We start from the raw sequence: 20,672 nt of genomic DNA on the forward strand, positions 1-20,672 counted from the left end.
GCCCCACTTCACCTCTTCCCTCTATTATTCTGTAGCTAAATTGGCCTCCTAATGTTCCAACAGGCTGATATTGTTGCTTCAGAGTCTTTGTATTCCCTTCCGCCCCAGGAAAGCAGGTCCCTGCTTCTTTGCATTGCTGGTTCAGGTCTCAGCTCAAAAGTGACCAAGTCAGAAAAATGTGAACTTATTTTGCTCGTTGACTGCCTTTTCTCTTCACTAATATATAAGATTCCATGAAAGTTACTATTTTATTGGAATTCCTCAGCCTTCGGCTTAATAGGTGCGCAGTAAACTTACTGAATGGGCTTATTATCCTGTACCCCAGCTTGTTTCAGAAGATAGTGAGCGGTAAGTGAATGAACTGGACAAAACATACCACAAATCTCAGCCCTAGAAAAAAGAAAAAAGCTGTTGCACACTACCTCTGCCCCCTTTCTCTGCTTTATTTTTTCTTTCTTTTTGATCTGCTTTATTTTTCTATACACTTATCACGTTCTAAACTATTATAACTTACTCCTTGGTGTTTGCGTGTCCCTGCTATTAGATCAGAATGTAAGCTTCACGAAGGCAGCGGATTTTGTCCATTTGATTCACTACCCGACCCTCAGTGCCCAGAACAGTGATGGCACCCAGTAGGCGCTCACTTTGGCCACCTGATGCGAAGAACGGACTCATCTGAAAAGACCCTGATGCTGGGAAAGATTGAAGGCAGGAGGAGAAGGGGACGACAGAGGATGAGATGGCTGGATGGCATCACCGACTCAATGAACATGAGTTTGAGTAAACTCCGGGAGTTGGCGATGGAGAGGGCTGGCGTGCTGCAGTCCATGGGGTCGCAAAGAGTCGGACACTACTGAGCGACTGAACTGAACTGAACGGAGGCGCTCAATACACAGAATGAATGAACTCTATCTACATCACAGTTTGCTCTTTCCTGCAGATCCTAAGTCACCTTATTCCAAGGGGGAAACGGGCTTCAGGAGGCGACCAGAGGTGAATTCAGGTGGCCCGACCCAGGAGTCCGACCTCTGGGAGCAGGGCCATAAGAGCAGCTGCGGAGATGGGAGGCGCCGGCAGCAGGAACAGAGAGAGGCCCGGGGGCTGAAGCGGTTCCAGGAAGAGGCGCGGGCGCTGACGACGCCTGGCCAGGGACTGTGGGCGGTACCGTCCGATGGGACGAGTCACATGACTTACACTGACCACGCCCACCCCCCGATGGGCGGGGCTCATGCAAATCAGTGCGGGCGGCGGCCAATCGTGTCGCTCGCCGAGGGTCCGGGCCCGGGGATCCGGGACGCTTGCTTGAGCGCAGGCTCCTGTCTCTGCTGCCCCGGGCTTTTGCAAGCGGCGCGGCGGACCTTTAAGTTTGTGCTGTAGTCGCTTCTCCGAGTTACTTTTGGCGGCCGGGCGGCTGAGGCCGGACCCGCGCTGGGGCCAGGCGGCGGCTTCCTCAAGCGAAGGCGGAGGTGCGGCGCGGGGTGGGGGCCGCTGCCCTAGCAGGCGCCCGGGCCGGCCCGCGCCTTTGCAGCGTGCTCCATGCATCCGGAGCCCGCCCCGCCCCCAAGCAACAACAGCCCCGAGCTTCCCCTCAGTGGCGGCAACAGCACCAGCGGCAGCCGCCGGAGCCGCCGCCGCAGCGGGGACGGGGAGCCCCCGGGGTCGCCGCCGCCGCCGCCCGCCGTCACCTACCCGGACTGGATCGGCCAGAGTTACTCCGAGGTGATGAGCCTCAACGAGCACTCGATGCAGGCGCTGTCCTGGCGCAAACTCTACTTGAGCCGCGCCAAGCTCAAAGCCTCCAGCCGGACTTCGGCTCTGCTCTCCGGCTTCGCCATGGTGAGCTCGGGCCGCCCTGCCCTGCCCCCTCTCAGGTCCTAGCCGCTGCCTCCCACAGCCCCGACGGGGCGAACTGGGGAGCTCGCTGGGAGGGCTAGAGGGTCTGGGGGTGAAGGGAAGAGCTGGGAGAAAGCTGTCATGGACGCTGGGAGGACCGGAGGTGCTGGACATGAGAAGTGGGCAACAAGTGACACCGTAGTAGGAGGTTGGGTATCATACCAATATCCAGGGTTGGAGGGCTCAGATGGGCAAGCTTGATGCGGCAAGGAGGGAGAAATAGCAGGATGCTCGACGTAGATGTAAGAAGACAGTCCCACGCATGTTGAAGTGGAAGGGAAATTGACATAAGCAGTCTGATCTCTTTGGGAGCAGGTGTCAGGAGGTTGGGAGGAGAAGGACCCCTGAGCCGTCTCTCCGTAGTGCCCCCACACTTGAGGCCAGAAGGAATTGGCCAGCTTCTTTTATTATCTAGTAGAGGGGATTTCCTGATACCCTTTTTCCTATTGTATTTTCCGAGGGCCTCAGCCTGGGGGTTTGACAACCACTCCCCACCCTCAGTTTCTGCTCCAGAAACTTGCCACTGAGTCACTGAGTGTGGGGGAGGAGGGTGGGACTTGTTCCCGTTGAATGGGCTCTTTCTTGACGTTGGGGGTAGGCTTAGTTTCCCCCCGCCCCCTTGTGTGCTGGGTTGGAGTGAGAACCAGCCTCTGGCGGGTGGGGTAGGTGAGGTTGCAGGTTGGCCTGAGAAGTGGCTCTGAGGATGCCTTCAGGCTGGGAATCCTGGCGTCTCCCAGGACAGCTACAGAACAAGTCCTGGCCTCAGCCTGCATGGATAGGGTCTGCCTCCCCTCCCCCAAGGTTTTTAGCCCAGAGCACTCTTGCCTCACTGGTGAGCTAAGCTCTTGACCTTAGGGGAGGGAGTGGCTGCACCCTTTGAGTTTTCTTGGGAAGGGAGTGTGTCTGGGACTCTCCCTGGGCTCCACAAACTCATGGGTGATGCAAGGGAGCCAGAACTTTTTAGAAGCCCTAAGCAGGCCCAGAGCACCCGGGGCCATGGTGGCAAGACCAGCTGTCTGAGATAGGGGACGTGCTTTCCTGGGTCTGCCCTTGCTGCTGCCTCAGACAAATCCCTCTGTGGGCCTTGAATGATTCCTCAATTGGTGAATGAAGGCTGCTTCTCAGGAGTTTCCTCTGACTTTAAGCATTTAATTGAGGACTTCCCTGGTGGTCCAGTGGCTAAGACTCCACTCTCCCAATGCAGGGGCCCCCGGTTTGATCCCTGGTCAGGGATCCCACATGCTGCAGCTAAGAGTTCATGTGCCACAAGTAAGATGTGGCACAGCCAAATAAGTAAGTTTTTCTTTGAAAAAAGAATTTAATCAAGGAAGCCTTTGAGAGGGAAGGATAGAATGTGTGTGTTTGTAAGAAGTGTCACTCTAGTTTTTAGTTTAGGTCTATAGGAAAGGATTCTGTTCCATCACTCCCAAATCCTAGGAACAGCTGACACTTAGCCAAGCACCCACTAGGTGCTTTGCACTGTGGTGGTGCCCTAACTGGCACACTAAGTCCTCCACGGCGCTTGGAGGTAATTTTGGTGTGGGACCTTCCCAAGGCCACACAGCTCTCTTGCTGGAGCAGGATTTGAACTCAGGTTGGCTGGTATGCAGAACTCTCTTGGACACTTATGCAATTTGTGGTGTATGGAGCTCCGAGCCCCGTCCTGCCAGGGACCTCTTAGGACCAGGCCTTGTAGGGAATGAGAAATCGAGCAGAAAAACTTCTCTTGAGCAAAATAAAATGTTACAGTTAGGGGGAAGGGAGTGACACCAGCGGCTGCCAGCTCTTCACAGCAGTGAAGTGTTTCAGATGGTGGGGTGCCTGTTCCCGTTTTTCATATTCATAGCTGGTGGTGTATTCATAGCTGCCCAGGCCCCTTCCCACGCCAGGAGCAGTAAGGAGGCAACAGGTGAAGCTTTTCTGCCTTCTTGAGTTGTCTCTTAGAAGCCGGGCCTTCTGATCAGATGTCACCTCCCTCTTCCTCTTGCTAAAAACAGTGTGGGGAAGTCAGGCTGCAGGGGCGGCCAGCGGCACTTGGTGGGCCTTGACTCAACCAGACTATCTCTTGGGGACCTTTATGCGACCCAGCTGGGGTGGAGAAGGCTTCCTGGCTCCAGCGATGAAATCCCCCAAGTTCTGCCAGCAGGGAAGGCTGAATCCCGTGCCCACTTCCATTCTGGGAAGGCACTTAATGAGAGAGTAACTGCATCTGCCATGAGTCTGCAAACAAGGGGGAGAGATGGGGTTGGGGTGGAGAGAAGGGCTCAACAGGGCAGGTCCACCTGCACCCCGCCCCCCCACAGGCACCCGGCCTTGTGAATGCGCCTCAGAGAGGAAGGGGTGCCACGAAGCCAGGTGCCATGGAAACGGAGTGAGCAGGTTTCCTGGACTACTCTCCCTTGGCCTGTGAGTCAGCACAACCAACTTCCTGCCCCCAGAGGGCTTCCTTCTGAGAGAGTGGGAAACCCAGAAGGAGTGATATGATGTGACCTTTGATTTCCAAGGGGTAGAGAGTTGGTGAGGTTGCCAGACTCAGCTGCACACAAGGTGAGATTGAGGGAAGGTCTCCCAGGAGCCTGAAGGGCATGGAGAGACTCCCCTTTCCTGGGCGGAAAGGCCTGGACAGCTGCCCTGATGTGCTGGGGAGATAGGCAATGGGACCTCAGGCAAGTGCCTTTACTCTTTGGGGGGCAGTTTTCTCGTGTGTACAAAGGAAACACATATCCTGCTCCCCCATGGACTTGCATGAAGAGTCGTTAAAAGGTTCGCTTGGACCCACAAGGGTTGAGGAATAGTCAGGATCTGATGATGGACCCTTAGGTGGGCCCTCTCTGGTCTACAGACAAGCATCCCACTCCTGATGGAGCTTCTGGAAATAGCACGCCCTGTCTGGGTTCAATATCCAGACTCCAAAACCAAGGGCCCAGTATGTAGCAGAGGATCAGCAGCCTGCAGGTGCTTCTTGAGCCTAGGGTGCCGTGATTCAGGCCATCCCTGCCTCAGTTTACCTCTCAGCAAGAGGCAGCCAGCCTCAGCCTGACCCTGTCCCCTGGGGGCCATGGCGAGCGCACTCACGCGCGCACACACATGGCAGTCTTGGTTCCTGGGGAGGGCAGCCTGTAACGTTAGCCTAAGCAGAAGATAATTGGGAAGGTCAGCCTGTTGCCGTAAACAAAATGCTTTCCGTGACCTGGGATCAATTATTTTTGGATTATCTGCCTCCTCAAGTTCTCTGCTGGCCAGCACCCTTTTGTTCCCAGGTTCCAGAACCGGCTCAGAAGCAGCTTGGCATTTCTCTGAAAATGAGTTGGAAGGAAGGGCTCAAATCATAAGACGTTATTGAGCCTCTATGACATGTCGGGAGTTCAGGGGGCATGGAGATGAGTAAGAAATTAGTATTACTCTTCATGGTGCTAAATACTAATGGTGAGCATTGCCACTGTTGATTGGGATCTTGGAATAGGTTAGACACCTGTTAAGTACTCTCCTTGAACCATCTCTTGTGAGCTTCAGAATGGGGAGTGAGGGTAAGTGCCCAGTGAATGACTTGTCTGAGGTTACCTGGCTGGGAAGCTTCCAGGCCCTGTGACTGTGGTGTGGCCCCCACTGCTGCGGGAGAGGAAGCACCAGAGAGAATGATGGAAGGACTGAGTTGGGAGGCTTGAGTATTGTAGAGTGAAGTAAAGAACAGGGACCCTGGAGCCAGACTGCTTGAGTGGGATCCAGATAGATCCCCGCTCTGCCACGTAGAACTGTGAGATGCTGGGGAAGTTGCTTAATGTCTCTGGGCCTCAGTTTCCTCAGCTGTGAAATGGGAGTAATAGCAATAACCAATCTCTGGGTCAGTGTGACGGTTCATTTGTATCTGCAAAGCACGTAAAATATACGTGATCCAGGTGTGACAGAAACTCACTCACCCTTGTTCCCATAATGTTGAGACTACTTTTTCTTGGCCAAGCAGTATGCAGGATCTTAGTTTCCTTAGTTTCCTGACCAGGGATTGAACTCGAGGTCCACGGCATTGAAACTGCTAGGAAATTCCTGGGACTGCTTTTATGAGAGTTAACTGGTTTAGAAGAATGTGATTCCAGCCAAGCCTTAAGGATGGTAGAGTCGAGCTGAGAAAGAACCCTCTATCAGAGGAAGCATCAGAAGCAAAGTTACAAGGATGAGAAATGATAAGGTCTTAGGGAAGAAAAGGCAGGGAGTCTGGTGTAGCTGGAGTTGAAGCCATGTCCGGGGATAGTCGAGGAAGGTGAATCTTCCCAGACTAGACAGCGCAAGGCCTTCTGATATAGGTTGCGGGGAGCCAGGGAAGATTTTGGAGCAAAAGAGTTCCATGATGAATTTTTTTGATACGTTTATTCATTTATTTATTTTTGGCTGAGTTGGGTCTTAGTTGTAGTACACCATGTGGGGTCTCAGTTCCCTGACCAGGGATTAAACCCAAGTCTCCTGCATCGGAAGGCCGATTCTTAACTGCTAGACCACCAGGGAAGTCCCATGATGAATTCTTGAATAATGTTGGTGATGTTACTATTTACTGAACACCAGGCATGAGCCTTTCTTTCTTTTTTTAATCCTCAGAACAGCTCTTAAAGGTATGTACTGTAGGTGAGAAAGCTAAAAGGCTCACTGAGGTTGCGATCATCCAGCTAGTAGATTTCAAGCCGTGGTCTGTCTGACTTGGAGCCTTTTCTACTCAATCACCCTCTCGCCATGTCCCATGTAGCTGGCTGAAAACTGGGTCTTCGAAGTCTTACAGATGGATCCTTCTGTACGCTGAGTCGGTATAAATGGAATTTTGTTAAATGCCCCAAGGGAAAGGCACTCCCTGCCTAGCTGAGAAGCCTTTTGGAAAACTTCACAAGTGCCTTGCACGTGTCTGGGGTTTTCAGCCAAGGTCTGTGTTGAGCTCTGCTGGTTTCTGGGTCTGGGGCTGGTGAAGGAGAGTTCTAGGGTTTCCCAAGGTGACACTGTGGTAATCAGTGTTCGGAAGGAGTTCCCTTGGAGAAATAATAAAACTGTGACAGTTTATGGGGTGTCCCTGGTGGTTAAGACTCCACCCTTCCACTGCAGGGGACGCAGGTTCAATCCCTGGCCAGGGAACTAAGGTCCCACATGCCATGTTCAGTTCAATCGCTCAGTCGCGTCTGACTCTTTGTGACCCCATGGACTGCAGCACGCCAGGCTTCTCTGTCCATCACCAACTCCTGGAGCTTACTCAAACTCATGTCCATCGAGTCAGTGATGCTATCCAGCCATCTCATCCTCTGTCGTCCCCTTTTCCTCCTGCCTTCAGTCTTTCCCAGCATCAGGGTCTTTTCCAGTGAGTCAGCTCTTCACATCAGGTGGCCAAAATATCGGAGTTTCAGCTTCAGCAACAGTCCTTTCAATGGATATTCATGGTTGATTTCCTTTGGGATTGACTGGTTGGATCTCCTTGGAGTCCAAGGACATAGTGCTGCCAATAAATAAATTAATTAATTAATAATATTAATAAAAACTGTGACAGTTTGCACTTTTTAAATTTCTTGGCCAGGCTGTGCAGCATGGGGGATCTTAGGCCCCCAACCTGGGATTGCACCCACATCCCCTACAGTGGAAGCACAGAGGCTTACCCACTGGACCACCAGGGAAGCCCTAAAACTTCTGAGAAAATTTAAACAAGAGTAAGTTTCTCTCTGGTGGAACTTCTTCTTAGGGGGCCTTTAATATGCTTCTCAGAAGGGAATGCTCCAAATTGATAGAACCACAAACTCTTCAGAGGAGAATCCTCTGGGACCGTGGTTTGACATTCCTTTTTAGGAGCATTGATCTAACCCAATAATGGGCCACCTTTTTCTGTGAAGTAAACGTTTTCAGCTTTGCTGGCCACGCGGTCTCAGTTGTAACTACAGGTGTCCCCCCACTTTTCGCAAGTTCACTTTACACCTCCTTGATTTTACAGCAGACCTGCATTTCTACCTGTTTTCACTAGCCCAAAGGAAACCCAAAGAGAATTTTTACTTTTACCAAAAAATGGTGAAAGCCAAAAATAGCATGCAGCCTTTGGTTTGCAGCTAGCTGTTATAGACGCAGCATGCGCCCTGCGGGGTAAGACTGGTACCACCAAGCTCCTTTCCCGGGAATCACACTCAGCATCTCGGCATCAAGCTGTCAGAGCTCTGAGCTGTATCTGTGAGCGTCAGTGCTTTAATCTCAGTTTATTTGTGCATATGTTAGCAAGATATCTCCTAAGATAATTGCTCCGTCCCTTTAGGCCATTTCAGCTCATGAATGGTTTCAAAGGTACATTGCAGGGGGAAACCTGTACTCAGTTCTGTTCTTCTAGCTTGAAGCAGCCACAGACCTTAGGTGAGTGAGTGGGCATGGCTGTGTGCTAGTAGAACTTCATTTGCAGAGAGTACATCACAGGCCAGTTTGGCGACCCCTGGTCTAAGTGGTGGTCTCCAACAACACTTTGAGTGCACACCCCGCTCAAAATATTGTCAACATTATACTCAGTGTTCATACATAGGTATATAGTAATTATGATATGAATGCTAATAAAGTGTGAGTATTAAAAGGTACATAGGCGATCCAGTGGTTAAGATCCTGTGCTTCCACTGCAGGGGTTGCGGGTTTGAGCCCTGGTTGGGGAGCTAAGATCCCTCAAGTCACACAGCATGGCCAAAAACTAAAAATTAAAAAAATAAACGAATTATTTTAAGGTACATAGGAACTTCCCTGGTTGTCCAGTGGTTAGGACTCAGCCCTTTTACTGCCAGGGCCCAGGTTCAATCCCTGGTTGGGGAACTGAAGTAAGTAAAGACACAATATTGAAAAGTTTAAAGGATGAGCTAAAAAAAGGAATGTCATGAGAGTTCGCCTGTGGTCTTCTGGTTTCCAATGGATCACATAGGATTGTCTTCAGGCACTTTAGAGACCCTGGGTCAATTCTGACCTTCATTTATTCCTTTAACATTCGTTTCCTGAGGCCCCTAGAGGGACAAGGGAAGTGCAGGGAAGCTAGAGAAGCAGGAAAGTAGAGTGGAGGAAACTGGACGTGTCGTTACATCTTCAGAACATGTTTGGCAAGTGCAGTGGTGGAGGAGCGTTGGTGGACGGATGCTTATCACTATCTGAAAATACCTGCCTGCACGTTCAGTGCCTGTCATCCTCCCCAGGGCAGGGGTTCTTCCGGCTGTCTTCCTGCTTTCTTTGTCTCCAGCAGAGCCACAAGATCCTCCAGGCACACAGTAAGTTCTCAGAAAAAGTTCATAAGGGCAATTCCTGGGCAGTCCAGTTGTTAGGACTTGGCTCTTGCATTTCTCAGGGTGCAGGTTCGATCCCCGGATCAGTGAACTGAGGTCCCATAAGCCTCGCAGCACCACCAAAGGGGGGAAAAAATGTCCATGATTGAATGAATGGCCCCATCCTCACTTGGAGAGCCCTGGAACAGAGGTGACTTGGGAGATAGAGACTGGAGGTGCTCAAAATTAGCCAGATGAACAGAAAGACTAGGCCCGTTCTCCACCCCTTTCTGCAGCTTCAGCCTGTTAGTGACTCGTGACAAGAAGTGAGTCGCAACCAGCATTTTAATTTTTATTGGAAGAAGAGTGGAATGAAATAGAAAGCAGCCGCATGCATCACATGTTGTAAGAGTAGACTGGATTAGCATGCTTTAAAGATAATTATTGTTTGGGGAAACTTGTTTCTGTTATAAGTGGGTATGTGTCTATTTATGGAAACCTTTGGAATACTGCACTGTAGTGGTCAGAAAAGTTTGTAAACTCTTAGAGGAGCCCTCAATCCTCTCTTAATAGACGGTTTGCATCTGAGATGGGGGCCGCAGGCTCAGACGGCCCTGGGTGACCTGGGGTGACTGTGGCTTGGCGGCCTGAGTGATCAGGAGAAGCTCAGGCTGGGGAAGGCAGAGTTATGTCTCCCAGCTGTTGAGCGCCCGCGTCGGGCCAGGCATAGGAGGGCTGCCTCAGAGGGGCCCAGCCTTCTAGGCCAGGTGGCAGGGGGTCTCCAGGGAGCCCAGCAGGAGTGAGGAGAGGTGGTTGGCATCCGGGTGTGGTGGGCAGACACCCGGCAAAGCCAGCCAGGCCCTACCCTTCTTGGAATCACAGGCACCTTAGCCCATGGGTGAGGTTTGATGTCCCCGTGGGGGGCGGGAGAGGGAGGCATTGGAGGCCCACGGACTAGAGTGACGTAGGGCTGGTGGTCCCTCGCCCCTCCTCACCCTTTAGGACCCATGTGTCCAGGTTTAAGCAGGCCCGTGGCTGGCTGGGAGCTGTTTATTTTGGGTTAACAGCCCAGCACTCTGGCTATATTTACCTTGCGAAGCTGCTTGCAATCTGATCTGATTTGATCTCTCTGGGACTCAGCTGGGGCCCTGGGAGTCGCCTGCCAGATTCCACGAGGCCCTCCTGGCTTTACCCTCCCTACTCTTGGGGAGATTTCCCAAGTGGGACACTTTCTGAAAAAAGCAGTCGTTTTTCTGCTTGTGAACAGTTCTCATCAGAAGACCTGATCTGTGTCAGCCATTCCTTCCCACAGTGCCAGGACATGGAGCTTGGTCCCCCAGGTGGGGACAGTACCTAGAGCCAGCCGGTGTGGTCAAGTTCCAGGAACTATAGGGTCCAGCACGGTTGATGGGGTTTCTCCTGGAGCCCATCCTCCTCCTTGAAGGAGCTCAGTTCACACACTGAGCTGCCCAGCCTAGCTACCCCGCTCCTCCCAGCTTAGGACCTCAGGGGAAGTTCTGGAGTCCCCTGGCCAGGTGTGTCCCAACAGCTGCAGTGTTCTGGCTCTGGAGCGTGACAAATGGTGTGGCAAGGGTGGTCCCTGTCCCGCTGTGGTGGTCAGCTGTGCTTTGGGGCACACATTTCTCCTCCTACCCAGGGTTTCTAGCAGGGACAGCCTTAGAAAGAGGCAGACTGAGTCCAGAGTGGGGCATCTGAGCCCCTCACCCTCCCTGGGGGATAGAACGTGGGGTCAGCTCTCACCAGCCTCAGCTGAGGGCGTCCAGGAGCTATTCGTCTTCCACTTTAAGCCCTGTGTTTTTCTTTTTTAACCGAGATTTATTGAGTACCTTCTGTGGGCTGGCCCTTTGTTAAACACATGTCAAGACCTCATTTAATCTCCTTGGTGATTGTCTTAGTCTGTCTGGGCTGCTAAAACAGAATACCACAGCTTGGGTGGCTTATAAACAACAGATATTTATTTCTCACCATTCAGGAGGCTAGAAGTCCAAGATCAAGGTGCCAGCAAATGCAGCGTCTGGTAAGGGGCTGACTTGCTAGTTCATAGACACTGTCTTATTACTCACTGTGTTCTCACAGGGCAAGAGTGATGAGGGGGTCTCTAGGGGTTCTCTTTTATAAGGGTGCTAATCCTATTGCAAGGGCGCCACCCTCATGACCTAATCACCCCAAAGGCCCTACCTCCTAACACCATCACCTTGGGGGTCAGGATTTCAAATATGAATTTAGAGTGTTCACAGACATTCAGTCTGTAGTAGCAGGTGTGAGGAAAATGTTGTTAACCCCTTTGCACACGGGCTTTAGAGCTAAGTGGACTTAAATATAGATCCTCCACTCAACAGCAGAATAATGCTTGGGACTGCTGACTTCACCTCTCTTGAGCTTCAGTTTCCTCATTTGTGAAAACGTAATAATAGTGTTGCTAATAATCATTGATGGGCTTCCCAGGTGACTCAGTAGTAAAGAATCTGCCTGCCAATGCAGGAGACACAGGAGATGTGAGTTCAGTCCGTGGATCAGGAAGATCCCCCAGAGGAGGAAATGGCAATCCACTCCAGTATTCTTGCCTGGGAAATCCCATGGACAGAGGAGCCTGGTGGGTTACAGTCCATGGGGTCGCAGAATCGGTCACGACTGAGTGGCTAACACACACAGACACAGACACACACACATACACACACAACCGATTAACAATGTTGTGATAGTTTCAGGTGCGTAGCGGAGTGACTCAGCCATACATATTCATGTATCCATCACTGACGCTTTAAGTGTAATATAGATGTATATATGCATGCCAGGTCTTGTGCTAAGGGCTTTATTCATTAATCTGTTGAATCCTTGTAACAACCCCTGTGGCATTGAGAGCTTACCAGTTTTGTAAGTGGAGGACTCAGTTTACTCTTAATGGCTCTCTAGAGGTGGAGATACCAGGTTTAAGGGAACAGACTGGTTACTGTATATGTTGGTATGTTCCCCCTCCCCTCCCCATATAGGTACCCAGCTCTGGGCCCCATGTACCTGATGGGTCTGGACATTTCCAGTGAGTGAAACAATAGCCTGTGGGCCTAGAGCAGCTAAGCAGCTGGCTCTCCTGCTCGTCCTTTCTCCAGTTTCAGCTTCCAGGGCAGCAGGCCAAAACAGGAAGAGGAAGTGCCGGGGGTGGGGAGGAGGCAAGGAGGTATGCCCTGCTGGGGGTGCCCCCCCGTTTCCAGCGTGGTCAGGCCTGAGGACAGAGACCAGGGACCCTGGGGTACAGCCCATAACCCGCCGTGCCCTGATGCCCTAAGTGCTAAGAAATCTCAGCATTGGCCTTAGGCCACCAGTGATCCTAAAAATGGCCCAAATCCTCATGGCGCACTGCCCCAGATTTATGTGAACTTAAAACATTTTACAAACTCCTGGGCTGAGAAGTTTATACAGCCATCAATTGTGGGAATTCAAAGACAAAAGTCTGCGAATCCTGTTGAAATTGTCTGAAAAGCCCTATGACTATATATACCTTGGTGTCTTAAGAAATATCCAGTATTTTCACCAGATTCTCAAAGTATCTGACCCCAAATCAGCTCTAGATGGTGACCTTAATCTTGCCACGTCTGCTTCTTTGTCAGAGACAAAGGGAAGGGTTTTGACCAAAATCATCCAGGGGGAAGCAGGAGTGATTCTGGAGCCAAAACTCAGGCTTGCCAATTTGGCTTTGGTGTTCTCAGCTCAGGTTGGGGGATAGAAACCCAGCCCAGGCAGGGGCGTTTCATACAGAGATGCTGGGATTGGGAGTGAAGTTTTTAAACTGAATTACAACGATACTAATAAAGCTCCTTTTATTGAGGGTTTATGCTAGGCCAGGCACTAAGAATTTGAAGTGAAGTGAAAGTCACTCAGTTGGTTCAACTCTTTGAGATCCCATGAACTATACAGTCCATGGGGTTCTCCAGGCCAGAATACTGGAGTGGATAGCCTTTCCCTCCTCCAGGGGATCTTCTCAACCCAGGAGTCGAACCCAGATCTCCCACATTGCAGGCACAGCTGAGTCACAAGGGAAGCCCAAGAACACTGGAGTGGGTAGCCTATCCCTTCTTCAGCAGATCTTCCCAATACAGGAATCAAACCAGGGTCTCCTGCATTGCAGGCAGATTCTTTACCAATTGAGCTGTCAGGGAAGCCCAAGGATTTGATGTGGGATTAATTCAGTCCTCACAACTCTCTGAGTTATGTACTACTATTCTGTTGTTGTTTTTTTTAATATTTATTTATTTGGCTGCATTGGGTCTTAGTTGTGGTGCTCAAGATCTTCAATCTTCATTGTAACACATGGAATCTTTAGTAGCAGCATGCAGACTGTTGGCATGTGGCACTTGGAATCTAGTTCCCCGACCAGGGATCAAACCCAGTGCCCCTGCTTTGGGAGTGTGGAGTCTTAGCCACTGGACCACCAGGGAAGTCCCTGGGTTTGTTTTGTTTGTTCGGCCATGCTGTGCAGTGTGCAAGATCTTTGTTCCCCGACCAGGGATCAAACCTCAACAGTGAAATTGCTGAGTCCTAACCACTGGAGTGCCAGGGAATTGCCTCTATAGTCCCTTTTTTTTTTTAACAGATGAGGAAACCGAGGCTCAGAAAGTTGAAGGAACTTGCCAGAGTCAAACAGCCTAATAAAGGGCAGAAGAGTCAGGGCTTGAAGCAGGCAGCCTGGCTCCAGAGCCCATGCTCCTAACCACTGCCCCACACTGCCTTTCCAGACCTCAGAAGGCTGAGGAGGTACAAGAAATGAAAGCAGACAGGGCCAGGTATTACAGGCAAGAAAGCTGGAAGGAAGGAGCCCACTCCCTCCCCAGGAGTAAGAAGGGATCAGGGCAGGTATGGAGCTTGTGGGTACATTTCAGCCTCAGACCTCCCCCTTCTGAGCCTGGCACATACAACAGCGAACCCTTTATAAAGGGTCATTCTCCTTAATGGTATTGCCATTGGCACTTGCGCCCCAGTCTCTGGCCTCGGCAGGCAGCCACTCGGCAGTGTGCCCACCACCCGCTTCTCCCAGCCCAGATCTGATGAGCTGGCTTCTTTACATGGGGGTGATTTGCAAGGCCCAGGTGAGAGGAGGTGGGTGGCGGGGCCTGGAGCATGCCCCTGGTAACCCCGGATCCACAGGTCTCCAGGAACTGGGGAGCAGCTAGTACGTCAGCCCTGGGGCTCTGAGCCCAGTGCTGGGGCCGGAGGAGGAGATGGCCCCAGGGCTTGCGGTCTGCACTGTAGCACCCTGTCATAGCCTGTCTCTTCTGGGAAGCCTCTCTTGATTCCTTTGTGGTTGGTGCTCTATGTTCTCAGAAAGGGCCTGGTATGACCTGGGAGGGCCTTCGTCTCTTCACCCCTCACCTCTTCTTATGCCCAGAGCAAGGCAAGAAGAAACCTCTCCTTGGGAATGGGAGTGTGGCTCCAATAGGGAGGGTGCCTTTTTTCATTAATGTAAACTTTTTTTTTTGGTCATAGTAAAATTTACATACAGCTTACCATTTTAACCATTTGTGGTGACTACTATTTGGAGGGTGTTTGTCATGTACTGAAAGTGTTAGTTGCTCAGTTGTGTCCATCTCTTTGGGACTCTCTGGACTGTTGCATGCCAGACTTCTCTGTCCATGAAATTCTCCAGGCAAGATACTGGAGTAGGTTGCCATTTCCTCCTCCAGGGGATCTTCCCAACTCAGGGATCAAATCCAGCTCTCCTGCGTAGTAGGCAGCTTCTTTACCGTCTGAGCCACCAGGGAAGCCCAGTACTAGGAACTCTCATTCAGTTGTTAAAATGAGCCTATGAACTGATATGATGTCCCTATTTTACAAATAAAAATGCTGAGGTTCAGAGAGGTTCCGTGAACTTTCCCAAGGATAAACAGCTCAAGAGTAGCAGAACTGGGATTCAAATCCAGGCAGCCTGGCCTCAAGCCTATCCTCTTGACCAGTACTTTCTGCCATTTCTCAACCCTAAGTGGGTGGGTCTGTCATCCCCATTATACAGATAACAGAAGCTGAGGCTCAGAGAGGCCTCAGAGTGACTTACCCAGGGTCCCAGAGCCTGACAAGAGGAGAGCCTCTGAGCCGTGACCATCCTTGTCACTCAGCCCACCTCTCCCCGCTCCTCCCCCCCAGGTGGCAATGGTGGAGGTACAACTGGACGCTGACCACGACTACCCCCCGGGGCTGCTCATCGCCTTCAGCGCCTGCACCACGGTGCTGGTGGCCGTGCACCTGTTTGCGCTCATGATCAGCACCTGCATCCTGCCCAACATCGAGGCCGTGAGCAACGTGCACAACCTCAACTCGGTCAAGGAGTCGCCCCACGAGCGCATGCACCGCCACATCGAGCTGGCCTGGGCCTTCTCCACCGTCATCGGCACGCTGCTCTTCCTGGCCGAGGTCGTGCTGCTCTGCTGGGTCAAGTTCTTGCCCCTCAAAAAGCAGCCAGGCCAGCTGCGGCCCACCAGCAAAGCCCCGGTCGGCGGGGCGGCCGCCAACATCAGCAGCACCAGCAGCATCACCCCGGGCCAGGCAGCCGCCATCGCCTCCACCACCATCATGGTCCCCTTCGGCCTGATCTTTATCGTCTTTGCCGTCCACTTCTACCGCTCACTGGTCAGCCATAAGACGGACCGACAGTTCCAGGAACTCAATGAACTGGCCGAGTTTGCCCGCCTGCAGGACCAGCTAGACCACAGAGGGGACCACCCCCTGACCCCGGGTAGCCACTATGCCTAAGCCCTTCCTGGGCTGGGCAGTTGAGAGCTTTGGCCTTACGCCCTTCCCCACGACCTTGTCCTGCCCCAGCCTCAAGGACAGCATGTGCAGGGGACTGGGCTTTCGTCAGGGGCGGGCAGAGAGTGGAGGAAAGAGGCTTTTTTTTTTTTTTAAAGAGAAGTTACTGCACTTTGAAACTTTCCTCTAAGAGAATAAGCACTTCCTGTTCTTCCAGCTCCAGGTTCACCTCCCACTCAGAGGCTGCCACCGGGAGCCAGAGCGGGACAAATGCTCCCTTTGTCTCTCCTCCTCCCCCGAGCAGGTACCACCTGGATGCCTCCTGTTCTTTCCGTCTTGACCCTCCCTCCCCGTTCAGCGTCGGTGGTGTGCGTGTGTGCGCGTGTGTGAACACAGAAATATACTCATAAGGGACACCTCCTCTTGTGTCTGTATTTGTTGGGTCTGAACTGCCTGGCGTTTCTCCCGGTGGGTTGCCCAGGCAGGTGAGCCTCTAAGCAAAAAAAAAAAAAAAAAAAAAAAAAAATTCAACATTTTGGGGTATTTCCAACCTATCCGAAAAAGTTGCATGAGCAGTAACTGAAATGTCTCTGTAGGCAGTTCTTATCATTCACGGTTCTGTTTTATAGTTACAGAACACTGAATTAATTGAATGCTGAACCACTGCTCCTAAGAGAAAGGGGTTAGGTTCCTGCAAGCATCTGGTCACATTTTTTCTTGTTGTTGTTGTTTTTTATATGGACCTTTTTTTTTTTTTAAGTCTTTATTGAATTTGTTACAGTACTGCTTCTGTTTTGGTTTTTTGGCCAGGCAGCATGTGGGATCTTAGCTCCCCTACCAGGGATTGAACCTGCACCCGCTGTGGGCATTGAAAGGCAGAGTCCTAAATACTGGACCACCAGGGAACTCACTGCATGTTTCTTTTTAAAGACACCTTACTTAAAATATATTTTTTAAAGATACCTTAATAACATTGAACTTATACATTATCACAACAGCACTGTCACTTATTTGTAATACACACATATGTTCCCCATAAGGCATGTCAATCTTCCTGTGCTCCAAACACTATAGACAGTGCTTCCTTGCTACCCTTGGGGGTCATTTTAAATAGTGAAATCACCAACTTTTAAAAGCCCCAAATTATGAGGGCTTTTAAAACCCCAAAACCGTGCCCTCCCTCCAACCCTTGCCTCTTCCTCCTCTCCAGGTGGAGGTGGGTGGTGGCAGGGGGGATGTGTCAGCAGCCCCCCGACAGGCGACCAGGCGCCATTGGGCGCATTTCTACTGTGGCGATGTGCCACTACTGACTCTGGGACAGCTGGGAAGGCCTGTGGGGAAGATGGCTCAGGGGGCCCCATCGTCCCCTCATCCCGTCGCTAAATAGGCTATGAAGGATAGATGTTTACAGCATGAGCTGAAACTAAGGCAGAGGGTCATCTTGTTTGACCTCAGCAAGTAGACAGATTTGCAGATACCAAAACTGAATAGTGAGGATGCCAATACGTGTTTCCCTCTGAACCAAATATATTAGTTGCAGATTTCCTTCTAAAATCAAGCACATTCCTCTACATAAGCACAGTTCAATGATCAAATTCAGGAAATTTGACATTGATGTGATACTGTTATCTGATACAACGTTTTCAATTTTGCTCTTATACCCATCATATCCTTTCTTGCAGTGATTTTTCCATCCAGGATCATGTGTTGCAGTGAGTTGTCATGTCCCTTTGATTGCCTTTACAACAGTGCTTCTGTTTTATGTTTTGGTTTTTCGGCCACAAGGCATGTGGGATCTTAGCTCCCCAACCAGGTATTGAACCTTCATCCCCTGCGGTAGAAGGCAAAGTCTCAACCACTGGACTGTAAAGAAAGTCCCTCTTTAGTCATCTTTAATTTGGAACAGCCTTTCTTTGTCCTCTTTAATAACATTTTTGAAGAGTTCAAGCCAGTGGTTTTGTAGAATGCAACCTCCATCTAGTTTCTCTGGTATTTCCTCATTTTTATGATCAGGTTGTATATTTTGGCAGGAATTTTATCTCCATTTTGCTGATGACAAGAAATTGTTGTCTAAAGAGGGTAAGTAAGTATTGGGCAGGATTCAAACCTGGAAGTAAGTCTGGCTTGGAGCCTAGACACTCCCAGAAATCTTACATCAGCTGATCCTGGCATTGCTGAAGAAATTGGAAGATCCAACAGTGGCATTACTGGCCTACCTTCTTGCAAAGCCACAATGAACAGGAGCTGAGTTGCAGCTCCTTCCCAGGAAATGAATTTGCCATAGCCCCCTCCACTCCCTATTGTATAACACCAGCCCAGCTTCCTATGTTACTTGTCTGGCCCAGAGGGCCTTTGAGTTAACCCTGTTCTGTCCCATAACCCTGACATAGAAAGTGGTTTTACAAAAACAAAGTGCTCTGACCGAACGAAGTGAGAGTTCATGGGGGAAAGCGTGGCCTTCCTTGGGCTTCCTAGGTGACTCAGTAGGTAAAGAATCTGCAAGAGATGCAGGAGACATGGGTTTGATCTCTGGGTCTGGGAGATCTCCTGGAGGAGGGCATGACAGCCCACTCCAGTATTCTTTCCGAGAATCCTATGGACAGAGGAGCCCGGCCAGCTACAGTCCATGGGCTCGCAAAGAGTCAGACATGACTAAAGCAACTTAGCACACATGCACATGCATGGCCTTCCTCAAGCTCTTGTCCTTCTGTAAAGACGGACATGACCAACAGCAGCTTGGTGGGCTGAGCGGGGAAGGGAGCCCTTCTTTTTCCTATTGCAGCTTCTAGCTTCCGTCCTGTATCACATGCAGCAAGACCCACCCCCTCTTCTGTCCCCAGATGGCCCTCTGACTGGGACTGAGTAGGGTGGAGCAGGTACCCCTGTGTGAAAAATCACTGGCTCCCCAGAGAAGACCTGGGCATCTTCTTCCATCCTTCTCTGAGATTCCCACCTCCCTGCTTCTGCAAAGACCTGTGGTCCAGGTAGAGTCTTTCCTGAGTGTTTGGTTTTCTTTTCTTAACTTGGCTGAACTCAGGAATCATCAGATTGGCTTGTAAAAGGAGGATTTCCAATCTATTGGAATCTGCCCTATTGCAAATTCCAATTTAAGTTGGTCTGGATATGTCTCTGGAATCTTTTTGCCTTGAAAATGCCAAGTTCTAACCACTGGACCTGCAGGGAATTCCCTGGAATCTCTCTGTAACTAGCACTCCAGGTACTCAAATGCAGGCAACTTGTGAGGGAAACATTGACAGTTAAAAGAACAGTCTTTAATATCAATTTGATGTTTTAAATAGATAATATGTTCATAGGTTCCAAATACAGCAGTGAAAAATTGCTATCGCTCCCCTGTTTCCAGGTTCCCAATTCTGCATAAAAATAACCACACTTGCCAGTATATTTTGATCCCATCTAGAGATTTTATACATAAACAAGAACACACCCTACTTCTTAAAAAAAAAAGTCTATACACATTGCTACTGTTCTCCCCACTACCTGTTCTCAACTGTCTGAGCAGACAGGCCTAAGTTTAAGCACAGGCAGTTTCTAATTTGATGACTTGTGAGCCTCCCTGAACCTCAGTTTCTTCTAAAATGACATGAATAAAAAAAAAAAAAAAAAGAATAAAATAAAATAAAATGAATAATAGCAGGACATCTCATAGGTCATTGAGGGATCATGAGAGAGCACTCATGTAAAGCTCATGTAAAGCTGTCAGCACTGGGCCTGGCAGTGAGTGGCTCTGTATCTGGTTAATGGTGTGTCCAGAGGCAACCAGGCTCAGCTTCCTGGCCTCAGAGGTACCGACTGAGAACCCTGCTGTGGATCAGGCCACCTGCTTAGGGTTCCGATGGCAGAGAGAATCTCCATAATATCAGTGAACACGTTTCTGAGCCTTTTACTATGTGGTGGGCATTTGCTGAGGGCTTTATGAACACTGATATTTCAACGTTCTTTCATGGTTTTATACCAGTGAAGTTGGGTTGGATTCTTCTGTGGAGTGTTTACATTATAACATGTTCAGCAGGTTCCCAACCTCTACCCACTGGGTACCAGTAGGACTCTTCCCTGCCAGTTGTGACAACCGAAAGTGTCTCTAGACTTGGCCAGATGTCCCCTGGGAAGGAAGGGGGGCAGAATCACCCTCAGATTAGAACCACACCTTATTCCATTCTTCCAGTACCACAGTAACTCTGGGTGGTAAGTACTATTATTGTCCCAGACTAGGAGAGGAAACCTGGAGAACAGAGAGGGTGGGTGACGTCCACAAGAACACACAGCTAAGAAATCAGTGCTGGGATTCACATTCTGCAGCAGTTTGACTGCAGAACTCCTATTCCTAAACATTATGTAAGAGGTGCTCTTATCTTGCAGGAATGTTGTCCAAAATTTTGCAAAGCCTTTCCCGGATATCTGCTTACAACTCACCTCAATAACTTCATGTTATCTGTTGTTTTTATATCTGCCAGCAGATCCTCACAACACCCCACCCCCACCCCAGTGAGATCTCTGAGGTTCACATTTTACAGACAGGGCAACTGAGGTCACTTGTTTAGGTTCACAAAGCCAGTAAGTCAGAAGTTCTGTGCCCCAGCTGCACACTAGAGTCAAGCTGGGGAACTTCTGGAAGGCCCAGGCCTCATCCTAGACAGATGAGGCTCTCTGGGTGTGAAATCTGGGCATTCTTAGCTTTTACATCTCCCACGGGATTCCAAGGTTGGGAGCTCCTGTGTTAGGGTGAGAAGCCAGGTCACGTTTCAATGCCGAATCTTAATGACGAGTGTA

At 50.3% G+C, this 20,672-nt stretch overlaps 1 protein-coding gene across 1 annotated transcript; it reads left to right on the plus strand.

The window, feature by feature from the left end:
* The first annotated feature begins 1,266 nt into the window (after positions 1-1,266).
* ORAI1 (ORAI calcium release-activated calcium modulator 1) lies at positions 1,267-16,304 on the plus strand. Its single transcript, XM_043441284.1, has 2 exons — positions 1,267-1,836; positions 15,282-16,304. The coding sequence occupies exons 1-2, from the start codon at positions 1,537-1,539 to the stop codon at positions 15,885-15,887; spliced, it is 906 nt and encodes a 301-aa protein (XP_043297219.1). The 5' UTR covers positions 1,267-1,536; the 3' UTR covers positions 15,888-16,304.
* Positions 16,305-20,672: the final 4,368 nt, after the last annotated feature.

This window comes from Cervus canadensis, chromosome 1 (genome assembly GCF_019320065.1).
Source record: "Cervus canadensis isolate Bull #8, Minnesota chromosome 1, ASM1932006v1, whole genome shotgun sequence".
NCBI lineage: Eukaryota > Metazoa > Chordata > Mammalia > Artiodactyla > Cervidae > Cervus > Cervus canadensis.